At 32.0% G+C, this 18,710-nt stretch overlaps 2 protein-coding genes across 2 annotated transcripts in view; one reads left to right on the plus strand and one right to left on the minus strand.

Moving 5' to 3' along the window:
• The window catches only part of LOC106470097 (transcription factor 25-like), a 15,534-nt gene extending 4,716 nt beyond the window's left edge, over window positions 1-10,818 (minus strand). Inside the window, exons 1-3 of the mRNA XM_013930624.2 lie at window positions 10,473-10,818; window positions 2,359-2,562; window positions 627-826 (exon numbers count right to left, since the gene is read on the minus strand). Coding sequence (XP_013786078.2) covers window positions 627-826; window positions 2,359-2,562; window positions 10,473-10,634 — 566 coding nt within the window. The 5' untranslated portion in view covers window positions 10,635-10,818. The remainder of the gene's footprint in view (window positions 1-626; window positions 827-2,358; window positions 2,563-10,472) is intronic.
• A 116-nt stretch (window positions 10,819-10,934) lies between these two features.
• Window positions 10,935-18,595, plus strand: LOC106470098 (rap guanine nucleotide exchange factor 1-like). Its single transcript, XM_013930625.2, has one exon. The coding sequence runs from the start codon at window positions 11,632-11,634 to the stop codon at window positions 14,959-14,961; it is 3,330 nt and encodes a 1,109-aa protein (XP_013786079.1). The 5' UTR covers window positions 10,935-11,631; the 3' UTR covers window positions 14,962-18,595.
• Window positions 18,596-18,710: the final 115 nt, after the last annotated feature.

An 18,710-nucleotide genomic window follows, 5' to 3' on the forward strand; every position in this document is an offset into this window, starting at 1 on the left:
ACGATAATGCACATCCACATGTGGCACGTTTGACGCAACACAAGATTATGGAGTTGGGTTTGAAAGTTCTCCCCCATATTCTCCAGATAAGGCATCATCAGATTACCATCTTTTTCGTTCACTGCAACACCATCTTAATGGGAAAACATATGCAAATGTGGAAGGTGTTACAGAGGACATCCACATGTTTTTTGCATCCACATTTCTCTAATCAGAGCATTAACAACCTGATTGTAAGATGGAAAAGCATCATCCATAAGAATGGAGACTATTTCATTTAATAGATGTTTTGTTTTGATATATAAGTTGTTCAGGTTTTTTCATCTAAAAAAAACAACATTAATTTCTTGAGGACCTAATAAAAAGAAAAAAATTCAGATTTCATAAAAATATTATTATATTTCAACATTGAAGATTTTTCTTTGGATAATAAAAATAAAAAAATATTTGGAGTTTTAGACATTGCAACTTATCACAAGTGCCAACATATTTAACAATTAACACTGTATATTTTGAGGAATACAGCAACTATACAAAATACTATTTGTATTTTTTGTTTAACTTTTTAACCAAATGAAAATTATGTCAGCATATCCTACCTGTATGACATTAAATGTGCTACTTACACCTGCTCAGCTTGTATAACTTTTGAACCAAATATTTTCTTCAATTCATTCTCAGGATTCAAGTTCCTATAGTCTACAGAAAGAATACTTTTCTCATGAGGTGATTTCTCTCCAGTAGAAACTAAACATGTGATGGCAGCTTGTTCTGGCTCCCCAAGTATTTTATTTACCTCCCGAATACTTGCATCAATTTCATCTTCCTAGAGAAATAGTAATCAAATGGTCATGAAATTTTGAAAATATAACAATAGTAGATGTACATTTGTATTAATAAAATGGTTAAAAATTGACAAATGAAGTAAAATGTGTTTGACAATTTATAAACTTTACCCTGATAAAATGTCTTTGAGTGGCTTACGTGTTTTTTTCTGTATACCAATTAACTTCTTTTTTAAGGTATCCAAGTGTGAAAAAAATTTAAAAACAGCATGGTAAGACTACATAATGTGCTAGAAGGTATGTTATTCAAATGTAGCTGATTCACCAAGGACTATGGTATGCAAATGGTTCACAGGTGTATACAAAGGATTATGGCATTAGAATGTTTTTCATCTTAAAGTTGCTCAATCAGTTTGACATCTGTTGATTGTGTTATCAAAAAAAAAAAATATTAGTCACAATCATGTTCTTCAAGACCATGGTGAATAGTTGTACAACAGCACTTGTTAATCAGAGTGAAAATGCAGTATTGTAGAATGAACAAGTATTGTAATAATGTTCAAGTACACTTTGGTTGCTATTTGATCTTATACATGAATCAAGGTTAAAAAACCTTGCCATGAGAAAATTATCCACACCATTACACCTTTTCCAGCAGCTTAATTGTCCAGAATGACACAAGCAGAGTCACATGCTTCATGTAATTTTCTTCATTTTTTTTACATCAGAACAGAAAAAAATGAAACAGGCTCACTCATCAGGCCACATCACAAGCATCCAATCAAATGCTGTCCATAGTTTTTATTATAAGCACCAATGAATTGGCATGTTCCTATTTTCATCTGAGGTAAGTGTTGGCATATGACAGTTTTGTAATGTTATTTGCAATAATATAAAGATAGTAGTAGAATCCTGACCACTGTGAGGAACTTTTAACTGAAACACAACTGATGTCTCTTGTACTTTACAAGTCCATTCAAATGTGTCAGCCTTCTAAAACATTTACTATTATTATGGAAGTCAGGATATCCTTGCTCTTACATACAGTCCTTCTGACTAATTGAAACTACATCCTTGTATTTACTGGGCTCAGGCAATAACTTGACATATCATGTGGTTAGTCTGCTTAGCTTATGGAATGTTCTATAAATATGTATTAAACAGATCCCAATAAAGTAGCCACTCATCACATTTTTTTGTTAGTCGCTTTACATAAAGTTGGGAGTTAACAGAAAAATAGAAAATAAATGAGGAATTAAAGCATTTTGTGCCAATATCAAAAGATAATTTTAAAATGTTCAAGCTTTATTCTTTTTTTAGTCTTTTCAAGTAATCTAATAACACTAATAGAGCTTTTTTTCAATTGGAAAGAACATAGTTAGGAGTATGTGTATTCAGCTTAAGATCACACACCCATCAGTTGCATGCTCCTGATATTTGGTGCTTAACAGTATAAGCTACTAGTGTTTCTGTTTATTAACACTTGTAATGTTTGTAATGAAGCGAGAGATTACAATACGAAACTTTATGCATCAATAATAATAGCATGTTTCAATATTTTTTGAGCACTAACTGCATCATCCAAGTTATCTTCTGTACTTTTCTGATTTTTCATTTTCTTCTTCTTTTTCTTCTTCTTCCGCTTAAGACTATCTGTGCTCTGAGTTGAGTCTTGCTTTTCCAGTTTATTTCTCTCCTGGTCACCAGAGGGTTCATTTTCTCTATCATCATCTTCTTTTGCTTCAGTGTCAGATAAAGAGTGCTCCACACTGTTTAACTATATAAAAAATGGTAATTAACTGCGAGCTAAAAAGTGTTCAACATTTTAAACTATAAAACAACAATTCATAATACTGTTAAGTGGCACATACATAATCACTTGTAAAAACATGCTGAGCAGACTTTAGTTACTGGATACCAAATATTCAACATTGTTCCATTATATACAAAAATAAGGTATTTTCTTATATGTATATTTCAACTCTTGAAAATGTAGAGTTACATAATATTATGATTAACATGTTCGGATGTTAAATTTTCAAATATGCACAAAACTAGAGAATTTTAATATGAAAAGTTGAATTTTTTATATTCATCAGTAAAGGATTACATATTTATACAGCTAAACTGTTAAAATACCATATATTCATCAGCTGAGAATTATGTATTTATACAGTTAAACTGTTAAAATACCATATGTTTATCAGTTGAGGATTATGAATCTATACAGCTCAACTAAGGATACCATGTTTATCAGTTGGGAATTACATATTTATACAGTTAAACTGTTAAAATGCCATATGTTTATCAGTTGAGGATTATGAATCTATACAGCTCAACTAAGGATACCATGTTTATCAGTTGATAATTACATATTTATACAGTTAAACTGTTAAAATACCATATGTTTATCAGTTGAGGATTATGAATCTATACAGCTCAACTAAGGGTACCATGTTTATCAGTTGAGAATTACATATTTATATAGCTCAACTGTTAAAATACCATGTTCATCAGTAGATGATTACGTATCTATACAGCTCAACTTAGGATACCATGTTCATCAGCTGAGGATTACATACTTACACAACTCAAATTTGGAAACTATATGTTCAACAGTAGAGGATTAGATACCTAAACAGCTCAACTGTTGGGATATCACATGTTCAACAACACAAACAATGAACAAGTGTTTAATATTTCAAACCAGTGGTACAACTCTTTCAACCTGTGTACTAGTTGAATAATTCAAAACTAACTCTGTACCATATCTCAGTTCTGAGTGATGCTATTCAATAATGAGATGATAAATAAATAGATATTCAATATATTTAAGCCATCCTTGTCTTAATAAATTGTACTGGTTACGATATCAAAATTTTCATCTATCACAAGTGTAACATGCACCACTGGTTGAAAAACAATGCTTTCAATTATACATCACAACAAATATGAAATACAGCTTTCAACTACAGGTGCATAAGTACCAAACAGCATTAATTTTTTTAAAGAAATTTTCAAATTACCCGTGGCTTCACATGATACACCTTTCCTGAAAGTCACCATTTATGCATTTTGCAAAAAACTGATAATTAAATAATGAAAACATGTTTTACTATCACAAATAAACAACATATTATTCCGCCTAGAATTAAGTATATAGCCAGTTTATTTATGTACAATGTTTGAATGGGATAAATACAAAGATAATATTTAAAACAAAAGACCTGAGTAATCAGAATATTTTGCAGTTACCTACCATTTTTACTAAACAGCAAATTTAACTAAACTTATCTGTGTTGTTGACAATTTTATTTGGTGAATATAATAAAACAAACTCATGTTTATAAACACTGCAACTCAGTAAAACCACAGTATATCTATTTAAAAGTAAAAATGCCATATTTAAACAAAGAATCAAACATGAACAGGATACCTCATCAAGCCTTCAGCAATCTCCAGTCATGCGACTAATTTTTTTCATCTATATTCCTGATGATGACAAAACCTTTTCCAAAAATTGTACATTTGTTACCTGTTAAACTTGTAAATAAAGTTTTCTTTATCCACTCAACCTGTTTATAATTTGTATAAGATTACCTTACCTCAAGTTATGTCTTTTTATTGAAGAAAATGTCTAACTTTCACACAGATATAATTTAATACACAGATATTTACACAATTTACAAATGAAAGAAACATTTACAGAAACTATAAAAAAAAAATCTTAAGTCTATATGTCTACTATGTGGTAGGCTAATTCTTGCTCTATCAAAACATACGGAAACTTTCTTTATGGCCATTTTCAAATTTATGTTTCATTAGTAAATGATCATAACGCTAGATGTGACACCGTAACAAAATTTCAACCAAGGCTCATACAAAAACTATGGAAATGCTTGAAAATCAAGAAATGAATAATATATTCTAAAGTGGTCATAGATTCTTAGCAAAAGTAAAAATATTCTTGAAGATAAGCAGACAGATTCTAAAAACAAATTGACATATGTTTTGTTTTGCAGAAATGAAAATATGAACTTTTATTTTGCTTCATAAATGTCAGAAAATGAGAAAATGTCAATTCTGATATGTTTTGGGGTTAAAATTATTGAAATATAGTTAGAAGTAACATATAAAATTCACTTTAAAATTTGTGTCTGAAAATTTTTTTATAAAATGTGGAAAAAAATATGAAAAGCTAGAAAAAAAACCCTTCTCTTCAGACTTTAATCCTAAATTTTGTACATAAAAAGGTTTCATACACCCAAGACTACTGTACTGTTAAAATCTGGAAATAGTGAAAGATTTATTCACTTACCAATCACCTGTTGCAAAAATAATATGTACACTTTTCCAAACATTGTTTTACATCCTCATACGATTGTTTACATGTTTGGGCCTGAAGTGTTATATCTATAACTACAGTTACTCAAATGCTTTGTAACCAACCAAGGAAAATGAATAACCATAACTAATTTTATTTATTAGACAAACATATACTTATCCAAAATAAAAACCTAGTATTTTTTTAAATTCTTGAAATAGCTTATATTTAAAATTAATCAACATAACAATTAGGTTAACTTCAATAGATTTTGTAAAATAAAAAATTTGATAGTTATAACTATCTTACAAAATATAAAAACTATTAGGAAATTAATAAGACTAAAACTAGAAAGACTATTCAGGTAATATAAAACTATTGTGCTAACAACTAATAACAATGTTTAACCATTTAATTTTTTAAGTTAGCTGCGTAACACTAACCAAATTTTCTGTATTTTTTTTACATGAAAGAGACTTTTCACTATGATAATATAGTATTTGGTATTAATCAGTGTTGACCATATAATCCTAAAGTAATCTAAGTAAGACAAAGCTTAAATAACATAAACGTATTTGGTGAATGATTAGCTCAGTCAGCTAATAATCCAGCAATTTCAAAGTTTATATCTATATTTCTAGTAATGTGATCAGGGATCAAAATACTACATTCCCAATGAATTTAACTTTGCTTGAGGAGTTTCATCTTTTAGTTGGCTTTCTCGATCGGGAAAGCATGGTCCATCCGTATTCCTTTAGTTATGTTCAATGAAAAAGAACATATTGCATGGATTAAATAAAAAACAATTCATAATTTTATTTCATTATTTCTACCCCTGGTGATTGATATGAATATAAAAATAGTTAATAACAAACATTTTAAATTTTAAAATTAAAATTAGATATTTATAACGATTTATAATCATACTTAGAAAAAAAATTATAGCGGTGGTAAACAGGATGTCTGTTTCAATTTTTTTAAGTCATTACTTGTACAGTCATACCACTTGCACTTTCACTTGTTTTAAACATCAGCAAAATGAAAAAATCCTTCTGAAGAGAATTCTAATTTCTAAATAATGAAAAATTGATTCTGTAACAAGTCTAACTTATAAGAGCTGTAGGTTTCCTAAACAAAACTTTGATGAAACAAATCTCTAAAGTCCAGTTAGAGTATTGTTAGAGTACCTGGAAAAAGCCAAGGCAGGAAAATTTACGATGGAAACATTTTATTGACATTCATATTGTTGTACATTTACATATAACATTTCTTTTTTAACATTATATGGTAGTATAAGAAAGTCTGGCTGTTCTTTATTAACACATAAAAAATAGCAGGACTTGGACCCCCCCCCTTGATCTACACCAACTTATACAACACTAAATACAGCTATTAATTTCAAAAAAAAAAAATGGATATGTTTCAACTCCTCTGCACCTTTTCTCTTAGATACATATTTGTTTATATAACATTAAGGAATATGGTTATTAATTCCCGAAAAAAAAAGAAAAAGCTGGAGGGATGATTCCCTGGACCCTCCCCATAGATCTTTGCATGCTTATATAACATTAAAGTTATGCAGTTATAAATTAGAAACATAATATAATATATAAAAAACAGTAAATTTACACTTTATTTAATACTTAAGTTTCCAAAAAGTTGGCAGTTGGCACTACCAGCCAGTTACCTTCCTTCTAGTCAGTAGTTAAAAATTAGATAGTCTTAGTAGCTTTACAATAATAAAAACAGGGCATACAACTTTAGTAGCCAAGGGAATTGAACCTGAGACCCTCAAATCATCAAGCATATCCCATCCTCATTATGTAGCTTTGTGCTAAATTACAAACATAATAGCAATATTTCAATTACATGGATAGTTGATATAATTAAAAAAAAAAGGAAATCCTAATTTCAATTAGTTGACTATTTTCGTAACAATCGATCCTCGATTAATCTATTAGTTTATGAGAAATTAATCAACGTAATTGTTACTTATAGGTAACTGATAGACTAAATAGCCCCATTCTAAATATCCAAAAGACCCACCAGATTTACAATAAATTTTTACAACCTATCCACATGCTGTTATTGAATTACAAGCAGCCGGGCATTTAGAGCTTCTGGCTTTATGAACCAAAATTTCAACATTTCAAATGATTTCAGATAATTTGTTACAACAGAAAATAAATAAAACAAGTCAAAATTTTGAAGGTATATACATATATATCTTCAGAAATGTTATTCTAAAAAATGTGTCTATTAAGTTATAAAAGAAAATGCATGACAACCTACAATTGTATATTACACTTATGACAATTATTTGAACCTCAATGAATTTAAAACCAGAACACGTGATGGAAAATCTCTTTTACTCCAAATTCAAGATATCTTCACACTTTTATCTAGTTTAATTTTTCCTAAAGGCTTCAGACTATATCAAGATTCCCAATCTAATAACTAGTAAAATAAAGCACATCTGGCTGAATTAACTTTAATTCCACAACAATTTTTGGTATATAATTATCAATCATCAATCTCGTATAAATTGGCATGAAGAGTGTACTGTTTATTTTTTAAACCCTAAATTTTTTTAAATATATTAAATGATATGGTACATGTTTTTATTCTGTAATATTATCTTTTGTTCACAATACAGTTTACAAACCCATTTTCTGTTTCAAATTATGCTTTTGTCTTAATTCTTAAAAAATATGTTTGCATAAAGTGCCTACAAAAGAATTTCTAAAAATAGTTTTGTGTATTAAATCAGATAACCCCATTAAAAATATTTGCATATCTGAGAAACAATTCCTAATATTGGAATAAGCACTTCTAAACTTAGGCTAACTTATCTTTCATTTTTTTGCATCAAGATGTATGCAATTGCTCAAATAAAACAAAAGTTTAAGGCAATAATCAATAATTTTAAGCAAATTATCTGTAGTCTGAATCTTTATCTGATATACCTGATGCAAAATCTGGATAGACTTAAATATCAGTCAGCTCAATTCTTATATATTACATATTAAAAACATAATAGAAACAATAAAAGGCCATATGATCCACCACTAAGTCAAGATCCTTTTCTTCAGTTAACACTACTGAATGCACTCCCCATCTATATTAAGCATGTGATCCAAATTATGATAACCCAAATGAATTATCTTACAATTACCATGATGAATGTTATTTGTCAAATAACTGCCCAATTAACCATTTGATCCAAGACATTTTGTATTACCTCAAAATACTAATTACAGTTAGAAATACCAAAGAGCTTAACCCTATGCTTACAGGTGGGGTTCAAAGTTGCATACCATGACCTTTCCCAGTGTGCCATTCAACATGGTATTATATATCTGATGTCAGAATTATTATCTGTTTAATGCCAATTTGTGGTGGAGTAAATACCTGAAATAGTATGTAAGAATGCTGAAAAAACGGCAGATATGCATTTTGAAGGTTCTAGAGATTATGCAAATGCAAACTGTACGATGGACAAAAGTATTTATAAGCTTCATATGAACATCATCTTGCACTTTCACTTGTCAGTCTCAATCAGATTGGTGGTGTTGATTCACAGACATATTTTGAGTACAATTACTTTTGTAACACATCTAATTTTTGTGCACAACAGACTTGTACATTTTATTCAAAGTTTGTAATATTCCATGTAGATAAATGTAGTAAATTTGGAATTATAGTCAATATTCCTTCTTCAATATAGGGTCAATCCAATGGACTGAGCTCATGTACATTTAGTTAATGACATCGGCAAAGTTCACTAGTACATTGTTATCAATATCATTTGATTATACAATAATAAACATTTTTATGAAACCTTATCTAAAGCTTTCTGAAATTCAGAAAAAAAAAAATTCAAACACCTTGCTATGCTTTGTTTGTTGTATCACAGCTGGCCTAAAGTGCTCTGGATTAAACAAAATGAGTCACTGGCAATGAATATGACAAATAATGTGGAGGGAATACTTTTATTATATACTCTTCTAATTTTTGAAAATCCCTAATGGACTAATAGTAATAGTAATGTAATAGGCCTAACACTAATGTCTTATGACAAGTATAATTGTATTCAGACACCTTCGTCAGAAGTCTTAACCAACATATAACTTCAACTTATTGAGTCAAAAACTATACACCCCTCCCATTCTAAAACTAAGCTGAATGCTGTTTATTAAGATTTAGTCTCCACGTTGATTTTTTAAATGATACCTAACACTCAAGTCTAAGACTGATCACAAATGTATTTTATAAGCTTCTTCTAAGTTTGAGCTAATATTTTGATTCAAAAGTGTGGTTTATTTTTTCATTATTTTTTTTCTCCTAAGTGGTTGTGGTGAGAAAAAAAAAGGGATATAATAATTTGAAATATTGAGCATAATTTTACTTCACAAGGATGTTGATTGGTTGGAAAAAGGTATAGAAGTGCTGCTAAATAAGTTCTGGTTTAAAGATCATGAGCTATAATAGCAGATTAGGCACTTGAAATTGTTTTCTTTGGAATATAGGCAAATTATGTAAAAGGGATATTTGATTCAGTCATGCATGTGGCTTATTATGGACTTCAAAAAACTTTTAACTAAATGTTACACATCATAGTTATGAGCTTTAGGAGCTCATAACTTCAAATTTGTTCTAGAGCACAACTATGATTTACTTCACATGACTGATTTGTAGAATGAGAAATTAGAATATCAGAAAAGACTATGCGAGATAAGGTTATTCAAGTTTCAACCCTTCATCCAACAAGACCAATCACCCAAAGCATCAATATCTAATTAAATGTAGTCTTGCACATCTACATACCTATCATAGAAGTAAAAGATAATTTAAACTAATAGCAAAAAATTTTTAATTGTGTAAATCATTCTACAAGTTTAAGGTGGCAAGAAAAAACAATGTTAAAACATTCATTAGGTCCACAGACAAGCAGCACAAATGACATCATCAAGGGAAAATTTCCGTAACTCTTAACAAACAAAAAAAAGTTTTCCTACACAACAAGACTGTATCTAGGAATACGAAATTTAAATTTCTACCCGAGTATACCCAAATTTATATTTCCAACTTTCACTCCACCATTCTAGCAGTAACAGGCTACCAATACACAATCTAACGGTGGTTTCTAGAATGTTTAATAATTGATCAAATCACATTTACATCAGTTTCACACCAGATTATATGAAACAAGTTTTTTTTTAATCCTCTCCTCCTAGTTCCAACTTCTTAAACCAAATATTATTCTTGTAACCCAAATTTGTACTGTTTCAAACATGTTGACAAGCTTAATGAGTTTGTTGAACTGTAATTTCTATAAATGTTTAGAAAATGGTTCTTCATACCAATTCGAATCGATTTGTTGGTCTCTGTCTCTTACTTCTTGCACCCCCTTCTGCGGTTGCTTGACTTGCACTCGCGTCGTCTGAATCAGTTAATCCGTCAATACCTAGGGTAGACACTAGATCCTTCTCCCCTTGCAGCTTTTTTAGTACTCGATTCGACATACTTCTTAATAAATAATTAAACAACGCTTGAACAAAGCGTTTTCTGATTCTTACCTTCAATGAAAATTTAAAGGCATTAATAATAATCCTTTAGAACAAAATCTTGGTAAGCAATAAAGCTTTATTTGAGCTTATAAACTGCCTTTAACTTAAGTACATGTGTCACTCGAAACGCTACTAAGATGAATGCGGAAGTGCTTTACCGGAAATATAGCTGAAAATTAATGTGGTTTATTGCCATAGAGGACGCACAGGTCGACTTAGTTAAAGATGCGATTTGAGTTGTCTAGTGAACCGATTGAACAATTTTATTGATAATGTAACTGGCTATCTATTTTGTACTTTCTGTGACCTTTTTTGTGTGTAAAATTTATGTTACATTTAAGTTTATTATAAAACAGTGATTCTGTTGTGAAACAAATGATTATAAGGCATGAAATACTGTGTTTTCGGTGACTGCTCCGTTTTGTATGGACATGAGTAATGCAGTCAGACTATTTAGTCTTAACAAGGTCAGAATTAAGTTTTAAAATGTGAACTAGTAGTAATAGTACTACAAGTACTTGGATAAGTTAAACAAGTGCCGAGTATCCTGTTTTCCAAGCATTGTTTGACGTTAAAATCCTATGAGTATGATAAGTTTATACTATCGTCATACGTATTTAATATTATATTTATAAATCATAACCTTCTTGGAGAAATGGAATACCAACAAGAAGAGTTCTTCATGTACGAAGTATTTTACTTTAGATCAAAATCTATTGAAATATAAGCGTAAGTGAACTTTTGTATTACAAGGAAAACATAAGTATTATGATGCTGTAGTGCTTATACTGAATGTTTGTGGAACTACATAAATTATGTACTTGGAGAATTCAAAACCAGTTTTGATCAAGCAGCTTTTTAAGAATAGTAAGAAGAGTGCTTATTTCTTTTTTTTCATGTTGTGTCACCTCTTCAGGTTCATGACATAAGTTATTTAAATAATAAGGGAAATATGTCTGCTAAAGGAGAAAAGGCAGATTCATCTTGGCCTCGAGGAGGAAAGTTAGCAAAACGAGCTCGCTCGTTTAAAGAGGATATTATTGGTAAAATTGCACAAAAACGGGGCCCATTATCACCTGGAAAAACTTCGAAATTGAAGGAAAAGGGAGTAGAAGGAGATTCAGAGACAGAAGAAGTTGGAAAAAGTAGAACAGGAAATGAAATAGAAGATTTAAACACTGATGTCACAGATTTAAAAAATGCTTTACGATACATCCAAGAAGTTGTGGAAAAAGAAAAAACTGTAGAAGTTTTGCCAGGTTGTGCCAGCTTGGTGTTAGAAACAGTTTTTAACATTCAGTCTTCACTGAAGAGGGTGCTTAATGATGATCAGAGCTCAGTAGTTTTATCTTCATTCAATCAGGTTTATCAAACACTGGCAAATTTGATCAAGTGGTCTGATAATGCTTTACACTTTAGTAATAGTTCTTGTCTTACTGTAGGTAATGTTAATGAAATTATTCAGCAATTACAAGATGCTGTTGAAGCTCTGGTGCAACTCTATATGAATAAACTTAAAAACAAAGATAAGTTGAGTCCTGGTTTGACAGGATCTTTACAAGATTCAATTACAACAAAACCAGACAGCCCTCACAGAAGTTCTTTACCAGATATTCCCTTAACACCTCGAGAATTGGAGATTTTAGAAAAAACCAAATTTGCAGAATTACATCAAAAAAAGCCACCTTTAGAAACCAAAGGGCGTCACCATTCAACATCATCTGATAGCATATTAAATTCCTGTTCTCACCAAGTGAAAGAAGACATCCCGCCTCCTAAGCCACCTCTCCCTTCAAAAAAAGATTTAAACTTGTACTATTTGTTTAATACAGGACACTTGGAACCAGCACCACCAATTCCTCCAAAAAAACGCAACGTAAATGGTCCCATGACTAGCTCTCAATCTGATGTTGGAGACTCTTCTAAAAGTCCATATGATGGACAAAATTCTTGGGGTTACACTTCTGGTAGTGCTTCTCCACTTATTGCTTCAACTGCAGTTAGAACTGAAGCTGCACCTGTAAGTTTTCCTCACTGGAACAGTCCATATGATTTCTTTTCTTCAACACCTGTCAGTAAATCTTTGGGGAGTAGCATAGATTCAAACTTAGACTACTCAACTGATGACTTACAAACAATGAACATACAAAAAAGTTTTGTTTTTCATCAGAAGGCACAAGAAGTGAGTCTTCATCAGATGGAATTGTCTCGTAGTGAAAGCTACAGAAATCTTTCAACAACTATTAGATCCCCAGTATCATCAAATTTGGGAGGACAGATGGAACAATGTGTTACCCATACATTAACAGAAAATAAGCAGAATATTCTAGTAATATCATCAGATATTGGATCAGGAAATAATGATCCCGAACACCCTCCTGCCCTTCCAGCCAAACAGAGAACAACTACTAGGATTCGTAGGCCATCACAGTATGACAATGTGCCGACGTGTAATTTTTTACTGGCAGATACAAATGGTTTTGCTACTATGAGCACCTCAGTGTGTTCTCGGGGTCATAGTCCTCAGCCAATTTTGGACCATCAAAACTGGATAGATGTTAGTCATGATCCATCTTGCCCATTTCATAGCACAAAACATGTATCAGAGGCAGGTGATCCACCACCACTCCCTTTGAAAAAAAAGAACATAATGGCATACATGCAAACACTGTCTTACCAGCCAGTCGAAGGAGATATCTTATGTCACTCTCAATATATGTTACAGGCAATGGAGACACGTTGGCAACAACAAAATTTCACTCTTTCTCAACCACAGTCCTTCATAACTGCAAGAGTCTCCAGTTCTGAGGATTCTGTGATATCAGATGGCCATAGCAGTCTAAGCAGCTTAGAAAGAAGCTTTGGGGATGAAGAACAACTGGCTTCTCCTGCTACTACACCACCTGCTTTGCCTCCAAAAAAAAGTAAGGTGCCATCACGAAGAAAAAGCATTCAGCCACATGCTTCAACTCGAGAAACTGGAAATGTTTCCCAAAAACTGGAGAATAAACCGGAATCTCCAGTAGAAAAAGAGAGTGGAAAGACAAAATCACCAACACCAAGTGTAAAAGAAAGTGAGAGTAGTCCTCTTGATGAATTGGAAGTTACTCAATATTTGATATGGAAGAAACCAAATGAAGAAGGTGCAGATATACGAGGTGGTTGTATAGATGCTCTCATTGTTCAGGCTACAAAAGCAGGTAAAAAAGACTTCCTTTATCAGGAAGCTTTTCTTACAACTTATCGCACAATTCTTTCTCCCATGGAGTTGATCAATAAGCTTTTATACAGGTTCAATAAATTTATTCATATGACTGATGCAAAACAGCGAGCTGCTAGAAATGTGTTTTCTCTCTTAGTGCGTGTTGCTGATGACTTGTGTGTGAGTGATATTGAAGATGGTGTTTTTCATAAACTTTTAGATTTTATTTATCAGTTGATAAGCAGTGGAGAATTAACATTTGCCAAAGTTCTTCGGAAAAAGGTAGTTGAAAAGTGTGAGGCACATCGTTTTTCCCAGCAAAGCTTGCAAATCCTCCTTACTTCTTTAAATGTAAACACTTGTCAGGCAGTGTTGCTGGATTTTAAGTCCGAAGTCTTGGCAGAACAGATGACATTACTGGATGCTGAACTTTTTCAAAAAATTGAGATTCCAGAAGTATTACTATGGGTCAAAGAACAAAAAGAAGATTTAAGTCCTAATTTGACGTCATTTACTGAGCATTTCAACAAAATGTCCTATTGGGTAAGGTCACGCATTTTAGAACAAAATGATGCTCGCGATAGGGAGAAATATGTTACCCGTTTCATAAAAATCCTGAAACATCTGCGTAAACTGAACAACTTTAATTCATACTTAGCAGTACTTTCAGCACTTGATTCTGCACCCATACGCCGTTTAGAGTGGCAAAAAAACATTACAGAAGGTCTGAAGGAATACTGTGCATTGATTGACAGTTCTTCCTCTTTCCGAGCTTATCGTCAAGCGCTAGCAGACACAGATCCTCCATGCATCCCATACATTGGTCTGATTTTGCAGGACTTGACCTTTGTCCATATTGGGAACAGTGATTTTCTTCCTGATGGGAACGTTAACTTCTCCAAGCGCTGGCAGCAATTCAACATACTGGAGAATATGAGACGATTTAGGAATGCTCATTATCCTTTCAAGAAGAATGACCAAGTTATTGCCTTTTTCAACAGGTTTGACAACTATTTGTGTGAAGAATCAATGTGGCAAATTTCAGAAGCAATCAAACCACGAGGTGGTAAAAAGTGTTGAATGGATAGGAAACAAAAAGTATTTTCAAAGTTTTAATCTTAACTTATATTCTTGTGCATAGAATACCTCATAAAGGAAATAGTGTTTAGGATTATCAGAATGTAAATCAGTAACAACTGGTGTAGATTGGTTAGAAGCTCCAGAGAATTTGTGTAACATATGTTAAAGTATCTTTTTGTCTGTGCTAGTATGCTTGTATATATATATACATATAAATGTACAATTATAAATATGTATACACATTTTGTGAAATAGTTACTAATTCTTAGTATGTGTGATTTATGTGCATTGTAGATGTTGATGATACTAGATATTTAACTGTGTGTGTGCATAATTTATTTTTGTTTACACCTTACTTAGCCAAAATGTGTTCTATTTCATTTTGAGCTGGGACCTGTTTCATTACAGTTGATTATTTGATGAAATTTATTGTATTTATTTCCTCTCTGCTTTGGAGGAAAAATCAAATTTTTCAAACGAAATTAGGATAGATTTAGCTTTTAAAGTTGGATTAACTTTTAGGCTTTACAACTTGCCATTATTATTATTAGTACCCTCAGAATGTGTGTAAGATAGAACAGCTGTTCAGTTTTTTGTTTTGTTTTTTGTGAGTGTGTGAATAGAAAGGTAGAAATTTGTCTAATGTTTCATAGGGCAGTTATATTTAACATCTTAGTAACTGAAGTTTTGCACATTAAATGTTTAAAATTGCATTTCCACACAGTTTAAAAAAATAATTGCCAAAAGTAAAATCATCAGAAGGAATTATTAGCTTGTAAAAAATTGAAAACTAAAGAGAGCATAGTAACACTAGTAATTTTATGCAACATTGTTCCCCTAATTATACTCACAATTCTATAATTTCAGGGTTTCAGCCTAAAGGAAATTGAGGCCTTTTTGATAAATGTACATGTAATTTAAGGAATATATCATTTTTAAACTCTGATTGTAATACAGTTTTGGATTACTGAACAAAGAATGCAATACATTTTAGACAAATTGTTAACAGAACAATGTGATAGTAAAAACTAAAGCATTAATTACAAGGTTATTTTCTGATCTGTGTACATAGCTTGCTTTGATCAGAAGTTATATAATAACACAGGTGTTATATATATACAAGCTGAGAAACTTTTGCTTCAGTTTTTTTTTACCTAACTTGGCAATATTTACAAATTTTAATACTATTTTATTTGTTGATTCCTCTCTTCTATGTTTAAGAAGTAGTTTTTATTTGTATGTTGTTGTAATAGTACATTGCTTACCAATTTGTTTACCAAAAAAGAAAATACTAATTGCAGTTGAATCACAACTATTTGTCCAGTAATTGATCAATAGCTATTTCTCCATGAAAGTGCAAGTTTTTTTGTTTTTTATAGATGCTTTTATAGCATAAGAATAGGTCTTGGAACTTTAGGTTGGATTGTATTCTAGGTTAGTTTACCTTGCTTCGACAAACATTGATATAGATGGTAATATTTTTACACTCTTGACGGTAATAGTATTTGTACATATACCAAAACAGAGGGTGCAGCATACTCATTTTAGCAGTCATACATTTTTAAATATATATACTTATTAAACAATAAGTTTATATCACCTAAGTGGAGTAAACTATAAGTCATAATTCTAATTTATTTCTTTTCCAATTTTACTGACAAGTTGTAAGCTAATCTTAGTAACTAACTTAGAACAACATTTATGTAACTTGGTAGCTACACATGCTGCAATGCACTACCATTAAGTTTAATCTTAATCTTTTTTTTTTTCATGTAAAATTTATTGTGGAACTTGCCCAAGTTCTTAAGATAAATGGTGCTATGTATCTAGTGTAATGCAGATTATTCTGGTTTTTTACAGTTTATAACCTGGTAGTATTTTTTTGAGATGTATACTTTTTTGCTATTAATTTTGCCAATATTCAATCATTATTTGTACAACTTATAATAACAGTTTTAGCATCATTTGATATCCAAAGAAATCAGAATCCATTTCCATAATTCATGTACCGGACTGTTAGTTATGCTTTTCTCTCATGGTTGTTGAATTTAATTCATAATACCACCCAAAAACTCTTGAATTTCTGAAATATTTCTGTTTTAATTACATGACTATCACACTGATACTTGGCAATATATCAGGGTTGTGTTACACAGATTTGTTTAAAGAACAAGTTAAAACACCATATGAAAATTGTATAATCTCTTCAAATCATTGATAAATTAATAAAGCATGGGTCTCCTGGTAACTCATTAGTAAGTCTGAGGACCTTTTTGATATTTTCTGGGTTGTCGTCCAAGTGTCTTGCCCTCCATGGGCCCTTTAAAAATGTTGAGTTCACTTACTTCTGAGGCGATACACACCTTTTAACACAGAAAGCTATTTTCCCCGTGCATCTGTCTTAGAGATTTGCATGCTGTTAACCTCTTGGCAACTCCCACCTAAACTTGCGAGATTTCTCGTGATTTGCACTATTGTATAGTGGCATTATTATGCAACAAAAGCCCTTCACCATTAGGGGGGGCAACAAAATCTCCCTGCATACTAGCTTCCTCTATACTTTTGCACTCGTGATCTTCATTCTATTCCTCGGCACTGTACACATTAGATGTTTTTTTCTTTGTCAATTTAATGAGATTTGCGATGTTGAAGGAACTTAATTTCCTTCTTTATTTCTTTAAACTATGAACACTGGTTCATGTACCATCTTCTACAGCTTCTGTGAGTGGCTAATTTCCTCACATACATTGTGTAATAATGATGACTTGTGGAGACATGCTCCTTAGGGATGATGTATCAGCTGTTGTGGATAGGAGAGTAGGTTTCCTTATGCTGCCAGGTACTTCAGCCTCCAGTCACTTCTTCAGGCATTCCTTCCCCTCATTTGGGGGGGGGGGGTGAGGAGGATGAATTTGATAGTTCCTTCACCTGCTTAGGCTTTGGGAACTTCTCTCCGTGTTGAAGAGAACCTTAAACTTTCTCGCGTTCTTCAGCCTTGATTTCTCAGATATGCATCATTCTTTTCCTTCCCCCTTGTGTTATATTCTTCTGCTTGTTCCCTCCTTCTTAATCTTAACCCTAACTCATGTTATTTACCATTCCTGGACCACTTCTGTATCTGCAACATTAAACCTCTCCATTACCATCTGCCTGATTATTTTTTCCTCGATTTTTCGTCATTCTGCATCCCATTTCAACATTCTCATACTAGGGAATGCCCTTGCCTTTTTTTTGGGGGGGGGGGGCTTTTGGCATCAGTGTTGCCATCCAATACCCAATACTCCTTTCTTTCCTTGATCCTTTTTACTATACTTCTTTACCTATCCTCTGTACACCTCAAATATGAGGCACTTCACCATGCCCCAGTACACTTTGTGGGTGTTTCTCTTTCCCTTCACTTGTCCACTGTGGCTATTCCCCTTCTACCTTTTCTGCTCACTCACCTCCTTGTTACTTGAGATTGTTGGTTAGGGATACTCTGCTATCCCAAGTTTGGCTTCTTTTTTCCATTCTTTCAACCCTTCATCCAGCCAACTTCTTTGCCCTGAAGTTGGAGGTATTCCTGATTTGATTAATTCATGGGCTGAGGCTGCTTATCATCAATCCTCACTTTCATCAGTTTCTCCACACTGACCCCATCATGTTGTGCTATTATTATTGAAGTGTATGAATTATATTTAGTTTATACTCTGTAAAACAGGTATTTGTCTTGTTTTTTTGTTATGATAATGGTACTTATATTTAGTGTG

This window comes from Limulus polyphemus, unplaced genomic scaffold (assembly GCF_000517525.1).
Source record: "Limulus polyphemus unplaced genomic scaffold, Limulus_polyphemus-2.1.2 Scaffold3820, whole genome shotgun sequence".
Lineage (NCBI taxonomy): Eukaryota > Metazoa > Arthropoda > Merostomata > Xiphosura > Limulidae > Limulus > Limulus polyphemus.

Excerpts from the sequence above, each read along its gene's own strand:
- LOC106470098 (XM_013930625.2), top strand. The coding sequence starts at position 11,632 with ATGTCTGCTAAAGGAGAAAAGGCAGATTCATCTTGGCCTCGAGGAGGA.